Source organism: Sparus aurata, chromosome 17 (assembly GCF_900880675.1).
Source record: "Sparus aurata chromosome 17, fSpaAur1.1, whole genome shotgun sequence".
Taxonomy (NCBI): Eukaryota; Metazoa; Chordata; class Actinopteri; order Spariformes; family Sparidae; genus Sparus; species Sparus aurata.
The window spans coordinates 17,999,979-18,011,199 of record NC_044203.1 but is presented as its reverse complement, the minus strand read 5'-3'; the positions used below and the strand labels follow the sequence as shown (position 1 = coordinate 18,011,199).

Sequence of the window (11,221 nt, the reverse complement as noted above, 5' to 3'; positions counted from 1 at the left end):
ATGTAAAGAACGCTTTGTAATTTTGGAGAAAATAAATTAACAAACTAAGAATTTTAATATCGACAATGTTAATGAGGTAATAATACAAACTCAGAATATTTATTGTTTCAACAACTGAATAAACAAGCTGTTCTCAGAGGAAAATAAGGTCCTCAGAACACAGTTTGAAGCTAGAAAGGTGGCAGGGTCCGCCACATATATGCAAGGTAAAACAGTATGAAATTGTGTTGTCCTTTAAGGTCAGTTTGTTTATTTAGAAGAGAGTTTGTTTATATCTTCATTTATTCGTTTAGGCATCAGTCAATGAGGATCTGTCCCCTCTGATTAGAATTTCTTCCTCAAAACTACATTGTGCACCTTTAAAACCTCAGTTAACAATTCTTAAAATGGTCAAATATGCATCTAAACCACACTTTGATCTCAACAATTGTGTCAGACACTGCTGCTGCTGATTATGAAGATTTGGGTAAGTAACTCTGAGTAAGACTGTTTCACACCTTTTTATTAAATGTGATTTTCAAAAAGCTGATGATTGAAGCAGTTTTATTGAAATTAGATATATACATAGTGAACAGCTGTAATATGGCACAGCATGTTAGCTCAATCATGACAGCACCGTGATCATTCGTCATTGTTCCAACTGACGTTCATGCTCAGTCTTCAGTTCAATATAAAGCAAACTCCGATTATCAGCACACACTTAGAAATCTCAAAATGTCAAGTAAAAATTGTGACAACACTGTTATCTGTTTAAATCACTAGCTGCAATCATTTATAAACTCCCCCCCCCATTATAGAAAATATGCAGGTGAATAGTCTCAGGCAAAAAAAATATCGTGGTTTCACCCGGAAGGCATCAGCAGAACTGAAAATGAGGAAGAAAAACAAAATTTTTTTTATTCCAAATGATTAAAAAAACTACAAAAGGTTTGCGTTATTGAAAGAGAAGCGGAGGACATGACTTACCTTCCAGCGGTTACCACACTCATTACACAGAACAAATGTGGTCATTGGCTCATCAGCACTGCGTGTCTGCACCTAAAACAACACACACACACACACACACACACACACACACACATATACAGAAGGTTGTATAAGCTGTAAACAGCAGTGGTGGCTCAGGTTGTCTGAGGGCAGGGGTGAAAAAATAAAAAGGCTCGAGGTGTGTGTGGTGGGGCAAATTCATTCAGAAAGGTCACTGGAGGGGTACTTTATCATGTTCTAATTATAATGTCATCACGTTTCTCTCTGTAATGGTTTGTTTTGCTTTGTTGAAACTTGTGCCTGTCTGCCTGTGGTCTATTCGGCTCGCTTACCTGGTTGTAGGTGCAGTTCTTTTTCCTGCACTTGCCGCACTGCAGCAGGTCAGTGGTGGTGCCGCCAGTTTTGGCCATTTGGTGCTCCCTGATGGCCTCCTGCGTGAGAACGTTCCTCAGCTGCTTCAGCTCATCACTGGCCATTTCCTACATGAAGACAAAGAAGTGGACATTTGCAGCAGAGGGGACATTGTGAGGTACTGTGAGTGAGGAGTTAAAGAAAGGAGTTCATCACTTGGTTGGCATGTAGCTGCAGCGCTCCGTACCTCAGCGGACATGGAGGCGATGCGGCTCAATTCGATGCTTCCAGCAAGGACGTTTCTGCGAAGTCCAGGGTTCTTTGGGTCCTTTAAGTTGCTGATGCGGCTGCGGACTCTGTTTTTATATTTCATATCCGTGGCCTTTATCTCCTGGTAGATATGTGCAATATTGCAGTCAAGGGAGTGTTATTTTTGGATTTGGAACATCACTGAATCAACTACAGTTCAGTCAAACCAGGCAAATCATTTACTACACTGAAGGATATGATCTTCAATCTCTGCAGCCATGCTGTCACAGTTTGTCCCAAAATCTTTGTAGTCGTCTGTGAAGACCAGAAAACAACATTTCACGTTAATCTGCACACTATAGTGATATATGCGTGTGCTCCTGCCGTCTGCGTGTCTGTCAGTATGTTATCTGCTGCCTGTCTGCTCTCAGTGATGACAACTGTGATCTTAGCCTCACTGTCTGTGCGCAGGGCGGCTGCCAGCATCTCGATGCACTTGTCTCTGATGGACACTCCGGTAGCATATTGAGGGGACAGAGGACCCCCAGAACTGAAGCCGGGCGACATGGGGCTGGTCGGGGTGGTGGGAGTTTTAGGGGCATCGCTTTTTCCCTTTCTGCAGAATGGGAGACATCACAACAATCACAGAGCAGAGCGTCACAGAGGTGTCAGTCACTGGACATCCTTAAGAACATTTTTGCAGCCACAACGCCAAAACATTACACAGTGGCAACACAAGAATGCAATGTTCATTACGGAAAGGTTCACAGCTGCAGCACAGCTGAAAACGGACATTTTTATGGACTTAGGGTCCCCGTGGATAAAGAACCACCACATAGCAAACTGCTACGTCTCGCGTGTCATTTCACAAATTCTTATTATATTGTCTTCTATTTGTGTTAGACATCTGTATGTGTTCATTCTATCAGATTCATATGTAACGCTGTATAATAGATGTGGAGATGTTAACTGAATGATGAATTGTGCCATGACACTGAACTAAACCATAGAAACCCAGAAAATTGAACTGACAGAAGCTAAAACTCTCCATAGGGCTGAAGGGAATCTGCAGATTCTCGTGGCGATCATCTAATTAATTGGCATCAATTGTATATTTTAGAAGATGACCCTCCTGACTGAAAGCGTGTGTGCTTTAACTGCACTGACATTATATCACAAGGATTATATGCATAAATTGTAAGGAACCTACACCCTGACTGGGATTGAGTGAGATACCTTTCAATGCTGTCAGTAGAGGGCTTCCTCAGCGGAGGTGCAGGCTGAGAGGTCTTGGAGCTGTGAGACTCTCTCCTAGAAAACAAAGTCAGCGTCATCATCTCTAGTAGTTGAAACACACTAAATAAAAATGTGTCACTCAGCCCTTTTTTTGTTTTGTTTACCTTTCAGCTGTTAGTTTCTTTGCTGGTGGCGAGCTGCTCTTCTTTGAATCAGTGGACTCCCGCCTACAGTGACGTCAGGGACGAGAGACGGTGAATACGGTTTCATTGGCAATGTCATGTGAGTATGAGTGAGATTTTAAGGTCCCATGTTGTAGAAAGTCAGATTTCCTGTCCTGTTTGTTTATAAGGCAGGTCTGCATGCTTTAGAAAACTGTGAACATCAAATCTCTCAATCCACAGAGAATTCAGAAACTGTGCCTTTAAATTAGCCATTGGGATTTCTGATACAGTCACCGCTCCAAAGCCGTGGTAGGAAAATAATGAACCTAGCGCACGCCAGTCGTACCTGTCAGGTTTGGAGTCAGTTGAGTGACGTTTCACGGGTTGGCCAGGCTTTGAGTCGCAGGAGTCCTTCCTGCAACACAAAAGAAAAAGGGCTGTCACACCGATACCACGTTCAAAACACATCACACACACTTGGGATTATGTCAAAGGAGAAGCAGCGTAAATAAAAGTGCATGCAGAGTGGAATTTATTTCCTTGCTCTGGCACACCTGTGTTTTTCTTTTTTGACATCCACACTGGGCTTTTTTGGTGGAGGCGGTTTAGAGTCGGATGAATCCTTCCTGACAAAAGGAAACATTTGTTTGATTCTCAAACAGATCCACTCACAGGACAGTGAACGTACTAAACACCAAGCTCGCCATGCACTGACAGCCGACAAAGAGCTGTTTGAAGGAGTTGAACCACACAACCACCATGTTTCACACCCACAGACTGGCAATTTTCACACTCCTAACTCGCCAACCTTTCTCTCTTGGCCTCATCAGAGTGCTTTTTAGACACTTTGCCATCCAACGAGTCTTTCCTGCAGGAAGAAAACAGTCTTTGTATCAAGAAAATATCTGATACTTGACTGTTTTTTCAGTGAGTTACTGAAAACCTTCTTAAAGTTAAGATGTGAACGTCAATAGATTTATTAATAGTGTTATTATTTATCATTTTCTTTGTAGCCACATAACAGCCTCATAACAGCCCTAAACACTGCATTACTGTCTGACATTATACTGTGTCATTATTTTGTGTAAAACAAACAAAAGACAGAGATTAAAGTCTGAGGCCACTGATCCTCCAGGGACAGCAGCAAAGCATTTTTTCAAGGACAAAGGAGAAACAGAATAACTCCCAGATCCCGGACCTGTCTTTCTTCACGTGGTCGGACGTCTTCTTCAGTGAAGGAGGTTTAGAGTCTGATGACTCCTTCCTGCTGTGGCAAACAACACAAGGATTCAATGCAGAGGAGAAAAATCAAATTAGAGGTTGTTTTTTTTTTTTTTTTAAATAACCAAGGCTGTGAGTACATGCAGCCTCTCATGAGAACTCATCTGATCCAGACCTCTCCTTTTTCCCGTCCAGTGAGGGGCGCTTCAGGAGAGGTGGAGGGTGGAGGTGAAGAGGAAGTGGAGGAAGAGGAGCGTTGGGGTCAGGAGGCTCTTTTCTAAATGGAAAATACACTCTTGAGCTGAGCTGATAACCAGTGAGAACGAATATTAAAGGTCCCATATTGTAGAAAGTGAGGTTTCCTGTCTCGTTGGATCATTGAGCTGCTCACTGTGCTCTACAGTGCTGTTGAGGTATAAATATACAAACAGTTTTTCTTTGATTATATGCGGCGGACCCTGCCACCTTTCTAGCTTCAAACTGTTTTCTGGGGACCTTTTTTTCATCTGAGAACAGCTTGTTTATTCAGTTATGGGAAAAGAATTATTTCTGAGTTTGCAACCTTACCTCACTAATATTGTAAATGTTAAAATTCAGAGTTTTAATTTCTTCTCCAAAAACAACATAGTGCCCCTTTAAAGAGACAAGACCTAAAACGGAGGGTGAGTAGAGGTGCCAGTTGTCACCCAAAATAAAACGTGTGAACCTAACAAAGAGTACAATAAGGGACCTTTAATGTGAAGGCATGCAGTGGGCATGCAGACCCCTGACCTTGCTGGAGGAGGATGAAGGTGGAGAGGAAGAGGAGCTATAGGAGCGTTCGGGTCCGGTGGAATTCTCCTGATGTGAGAATCAAGATATGTTTGAGATTGAAATCTCACAATAAGACTGAAAAAAATCTTTTCACACACATGCACCAGAGCGCGCCTGACCTCTCTTTCTTTACTTCCAGTGAAGGTCGCTTGGCCGGGGGAGAGGCAGGTCGAGGAGCGTGAGGGCGAGGATGTCGGGAGGAAGGGTCTTTGGCGTCCTTCCTGAACAAACGTCACAACAGGACAGATCAGGGCATGGCAACCCGAGAGTCCCGCGATGGCGCGGCATGCAGTCCAAGTTTCAGACAGAATCTTTTCAATGAAGACACACCTGAAGAAGCATGCATAATGCACAGCCGGGTTCAGTGTTTGGCCTTGAGTCCGTTTATAAAACTACAGGAACAAATGTCAGTGCGTGTGAGTGAGTCAGAAGTGTTATGACATGCAGCATCAGCCGGAACATTTCAGTCAGTCACGCACTTCAGCTCAGGCAGCGTAAGAGTCCTGACCTGTCCTTTTTCAGGTCCAAAGAGGGCCGTTTGATCGGGAGGAGGGGCCGAGGACGCCGAGGAGGTCGAGGAGAGGGGAAACGGGTGGGATACAGAATGCTGCTGTCCAACACTCCTCTCCTGAAATAAATAATTCAGTTTGAAGCCCTGCTGATTGTTTCTGATGTGTAAGTGCCAGTTTTTTTTTTAACACACTTTCCTCTCACCTTTCAAAGATCGGTTTATGAGCGTCAGCAGGTTTGTCTCTCTGAGTTTCGCTTGGCCGTCTCTCTCGATGCGGCGAGTGTGACGTCTTCTCGTGTCTGTTTTCTTCTCTGTGTTTGCTCTTCGCCTCATTTGCGTGGCCGTGCTTCCAGAGATCCTCTGGGTGTTTCTCCCTTTTCACGTCTTCCAAGTGCCTCATCCTTCCTGGTTCTTCCAATGGCTTTTCTTTCCTTGGTTCCGGCTTGTTTTTCTCACTCTGCAGGTCCTGCACATGCTTCTGTTTCTTGTTATCCGTCTCCGGCGGGGCCTCCTCTACGGTTCTCTGTTTCTTGAGTTCTTCTCGATGCTTCTCCTTTCTGATTTCTTGCGGATGTTTCTCATTCTGGGGCGCCTCCAGGTCATTTTCACCGCCAAGGTCATTTGCATGCCTGTTTTTGTTTCTGTGTTCTTCGTTTTGTTTTTCCTCTCTGGTTTTGTTGGAGTGTTTCTTGTCAGGATCAGAGTCCTGTTTCGGGTTGACATCCAATCTCCTGTGACTAACAGAAACAAAGGATGTATAATCTTTACCTCAGTTCAAGACCTAGCAGACACTGACCAGCTTCACAGAAGTCAGGCTTGTTGTAATCTCACGTGGGCCATATTCAGGCGGGATTCAAATTGCAATTCTGTTTACAGGCCTTTAAAAAAGTTGCACAGTGCACCTTTAACTTTTTTGACTTATGTTGAAGCATCTAGAAGGAACATTCATTCTTTTGTTCATTCCGTTGCCCTGTGGACAAAAGCAGCATCAGCACCACCAGCACCTGTTGTACAGATCTAGATCTGGCCGGGATGTGCATTCGTTTTGGAAGCAAGTGAAAGAAAGATGTATTTCTTTCTCTGTTGTAAAGAGTCATCCACAGGATGCATGATGATGAGGTAATGTCTCCATTTATGGCTACGTACGTAAGATTAAAGGTGCAATTTGCAGTTTTTGAGAGGAACTGTATATCGGAGGAAAGAATCTTCATTTATTAATTTTTTTAAGCTTAAACAAACTAAAAAAAATAAAAAGATTCTCTTTGCTATCATGACTGAATAAACTGAATAAACTCCTCTTAAAGCGAAACTCATGCCAATAAGCAACCGAGGCTTTATTTGGGATTGAATATGAGTCAAACCTTCGTGTAAAAGCATAATTACGACGAAAGAGGCACTTTTAAGATTTACCGTAGTTTCGGTTTTGGGCACGTTCATTTTGAACGGGAGAGCTAGGGGCATCATAAGCTAGCATCAAAATAGCTATTTTTAGAACACTAAGAAGGCTCGACACAACATGAAACTTTGCTCGTAGCATCACCAGGGTCTCTACTCATGAACAAGAGCATTGAGAACATTGTTTGTGTACACAGAGTTTATGAAAAAGAAGGTTTTTGAACTACTCACGTTAGCTGCTGCAGCTCCTGCGCGTCGCCGTCATGGCAGGCAAAAAGTGTCGATCTCTGAGTACGACCTGACAGGCACGCTTGAGGAGCGGTTCACCATTACTCCCAAAACCGAAACTATGGTAAATCTTAAAAGTGCCTCTTTCGTCGTAATTATGCTTTTACACGAAGGTTTTGACTCATATTCAATCCCAAATAAAGCCTTGGTTGCTTTTTGGCGAGAGTTGCGCTTTAACAAAGATTATCTTTCTAAGTTTTTGATTTTCTTTTCCAAAGCTCCATAGTGCACCTTTAATAACTGTAATATGAAGATGGTGAGTGACGTACTGTGCAGACTACAGAGCAGCTTCGTTTCTTAGGCTGTGAGAGTCCTCAATTCATCCGTACCACGAAAAAGCTTTCATTTGAGGACCAATTCAACCCAGATAAGTCAGAATCTGACCTGGTAACGAGCATAAAGAATTACTATAATAACTACGCAGAAGTAAGTCATGCAGAGGGATCCGTATTAAACTGAGACTGGTCACTTAAAAACGTTTCGTTTCATGTTTAACAAATGGTCCCTGTGTCTTCAATAACATCAAATATAGCTCCATGTAAGAACTCACAGAGACTTTATTAAAATGCAAATGCCTCTGCAGACTGGACATAACTTACATGAGGACCAGTGAGTCCACTAAAACACAGCAATCACAATGATAACTGGGGCTGTGATCGTCACTGAGGTGGCTGCTGAATAATCACAGACGAACACACACACACACAAACACACACACAAACACGAACACACAGACACACACAATATAAATGTAAATGAACTTGTGAATGACTAAATTGCAGCCTTGGTAACATCAAGTGCGTTGAACCTTGAAGGTACATATCTGAATTCCTAATCTGATCACAATAATACCCATGCACTCACATACACTCAACACAACACTCCCTCTGAATCATTAAGCATCATCCTTGGTGCTGAACATTGTGTGACATCAGCCTCCTCCTGCCACTCACTGCTCATCTAAGAGTTCATTTATTTTTCCCTCGAAGAACAAAACTTTATGTCGGGATGACTCATGTCCACTTACAGCTGTTAGTGGGTAGAAAACTGTACGCATTCAGAATGATGGTGCAACGCTACAAAGGGCTGAAAATAGAGGGTTTTAAAAGCTGTCATGGTGAAGAAACAAACACGTCTTTGCATCATCTTCCATTTCAATTTACTCCCGGATTTCCGCCACAGCATCGCCTCCAGGCCGTCAGTGGTGACCCCTCACGCTTCCTTTCATCTTTTCATTTCCTAAGTGCTTTTTGACAGAACTGTTGTTGCATCTGTACTATTTGCCAAATGTCATAATGAAAAGATCACCCAGACATGTACAAACACTGTAGGTCCCGTGTGGTGCATCATCATCATGCATTTCTGTCATTATTTCATGTAATTCCTTTACATGAACTGAGCTCACACTCACCACTCTGATTCCGACATGTGTTGGAGGTGGACTCATACTGACCAGAACTTTCCTAACCTGTCTGCCTCTGTGCTAAATGTTACCTGTGAAAGAAGTACTGACCTGCTCTGGGACTCAGACGGCGAGCTGTTGGGAGAAGCTGCGGGTTTGCTGGAGTCCAAGCCGTTCTTGATTTCTGATGGTTTCTCAGAGTGAGAGGGGCCGGAGTCTGTGTGAGAAAGTCAGTCAGTTCACCGAGGCATGTGTTGCACAAACTAATATTTAAAGGACAAGTTTAGCCGAAAATGAAATTCAGTCATCATCTTCTTGGCCCCATGAAGTGAGGGGAAGTTTTTGTAGTCGGCAAAACATTTCTGGAAATTCACAGCGAAACGGTGCTGTAGCTTTCTCCTAATCAACTAAAGTAGATGGGGACTTGTTTTAAAACATAAAAAAAAGTCTCTGGAAACCCCAAGATCCCAAATTGAATAGAACAACCTTTATTTACACTGTTTAAGTGTAAAGTTACACTGTTAAAGCCAGAATCTTCACTGTAGCAGCTAAGCTAAAATTGTTAGCAGTAAAGTGGGTATGCACACTCGACTGCACTTTGAGGGTGTAAATAATGTTTTTTTTTTAATCAATTTGGGATCTCTGAGCTTCCAGAGACTTGTACGAGCTGTATAGAGCCATTTTATGTTTGTTTGGTTTTCTTTTTGGTTGTTTCTGTTACGTTTTAAAACAAGTCAAGTGGACTACGAAGGTAGATAAGCACTCAATTTTCACTTCTGGCTGACCTTTTCCTTTGAATGTTGCATACATCATGCATGTGTGTAAATCATATAAGTACCAAGGAGTCTCTTCCAGTCTTTAATCAGGACCTTTGCCAGAGCAATGACTTCCTCGTCTGTGCAGTGTTTCCTGATTCCATTCACGGACATGCCGATCCTCGTTTCCTGAAACAAACACGCACGTCAATGCACATTTTGGCTTTAATAGTCATGCACTTGTGTTGTGTTGTATGATTTGTATTGTTTTAAGAATGTGAATGGATTTAAACTAATGACAGAACTGCACTCTAAAGTAAAGCTATCAGTGCTATAATGGAGCCTACCTGGAGAAGCTTGAGTGTCATATTGAACCCTTTGAGTTCCCTCAGCAGGTCTATGGCGCCCTCCTGCACACACAACACATAATGAGACTATGACCAATCCATGTTGAACGTCTTTATTTACACACACGTAATGACAATGTCATGCACAGACTTGAGAGCGGGAACAATTCAACATTAGACACCACAAGCTGATCAGCAGTCAGCAACAGTTTCACTTCTGTGATGTTGTTGTTGTTGTTGTTGGTGGTGGTGTTTTTTATACAATCTCATCCGCATATTTGGAAGAAATCAACAGTGATTCCATAAAGTTAAAGAATATATCACAGCAGGTTTTAAATGAATCGCAGTTTTTTAAAAACAAAAAATGTTTTATTGACAGCTGCAAGAAACACCAGCTGTGCAAGGGCGCCATGGAGCAACGTCCTGTTTGCAGAGTCGGTCACAGCACACACACACACACACACACACACACACGACCTTGCCCGCAGGCCGCGGTGTTTACTTGCAGTTGCATTGGTCACGGATCGATAAGGACAGCAAGCGAAAAGATCTGCACAAGTAAAAGTTGTCAACAGGCGCACAAACGAACTCCCAGCGCCGGACACCCGAAGCGTCCAGCGAGCGGGAGCGCTCCTAACACCTGTTGGTCATTTGTTCCAGCAAAGTCGGGCTCACATTACACGTGTGCACAGCTCACAAAACACAGCGATTCACACTGAAAGTCAAACATATCTCCACTGCATTTTACTTCCACTAAACACATACACGGGGCCTAATCCATTTTTTGCGCGCAGCACGAGGCGGCGGCCGAACGCGCCACCTGTGGGTGTCAAAATACCGTCTCACCGTGTTATTTCTAGACACCATCTTGTCCAGTTTTTTTGCAATCCGGATGAGATCTTCCTCCCGCGTCATTGCTGCATTTACTCGACTGAGAGCGAATCGGTAATATCCAGAGGAGGGTTATTTGAGAAGAATCGGGTGAAATGGGGGTAAAAAAAGTAAATATTTTGGATCCGCTACGGGTCGGACTTTACGCACAGCGTGCTCCATTCAGCCCAGAGGCGTGTCCTGCAGCGGGATCCCAGCTGACCACGGCGACACATGACAACAACTAAATATAGACGCTGCTTTGGAGCGAACACACGGGACAACTTTGAAAATTATATTTTTAAAAAGACAGATAACAACTAGGCTAAAGTGTCAGAATGTTTAAATACTTCCTCATTTGTGCGATTAAAGCAGCCAATCAGCGACCGCATCTTGTGTTTTTTAAATTTTAATGGCTGCATATCCTGTCTTCTGTGTGTGTGTGTGTGTGTGTGTGTGTGCGCGCGCGCGCGCTCTGGCTGCAGCAGAGGAGCCTGACACCGATCACATTTCACTACATGTTTATGGGCTCCAACTCACACATCACGTTTATCAAACGTCTTTTAAGGGCTTTTGAGTTCCTCCAGTGTACAAATGTGGAGCGAAAACACCACGCAAGACTGTCACTTTCG

General features: G+C 43.2%; 1 protein-coding gene across 5 annotated transcripts; it reads right to left on the bottom strand.

Moving 5' to 3' along the window:
* Positions 1–526: 526 nt before the first annotated feature.
* Positions 527–10,850, bottom strand: tcea3 (transcription elongation factor A (SII), 3). 5 transcript variants are annotated; one of them, XM_030395209.1, is made up of 21 exons: positions 10,566–10,850; positions 9,720–9,782; positions 9,456–9,561; positions 8,729–8,834; positions 5,736–6,263; positions 5,530–5,649; positions 5,141–5,242; positions 4,980–5,048; positions 4,384–4,485; positions 4,186–4,254; positions 3,796–3,855; positions 3,542–3,613; positions 3,334–3,402; positions 2,988–3,050; positions 2,824–2,898; positions 2,046–2,203; positions 1,846–1,902; positions 1,586–1,740; positions 1,320–1,466; positions 967–1,038; positions 527–865 (listed from the first exon to the last, which is right to left on the bottom strand). In XM_030395209.1, the coding sequence occupies exons 1-21, from the start codon at positions 10,632–10,634 to the stop codon at positions 857–859; spliced, it is 2,271 nt and encodes a 756-aa protein (XP_030251069.1). In that variant the 5' UTR covers positions 10,635–10,850; the 3' UTR covers positions 527–856. The 5 variants fall into 5 exon arrangements, with proteins under 5 accessions (XP_030251069.1, XP_030251067.1, XP_030251068.1 ...); XM_030395207.1 differs by having other exon boundaries at positions 5,736–6,269; positions 10,566–10,848; XM_030395208.1 differs by having other exon boundaries at positions 4,186–4,251; positions 5,736–6,269; positions 10,566–10,848.
* Positions 10,851–11,221: the final 371 nt, after the last annotated feature.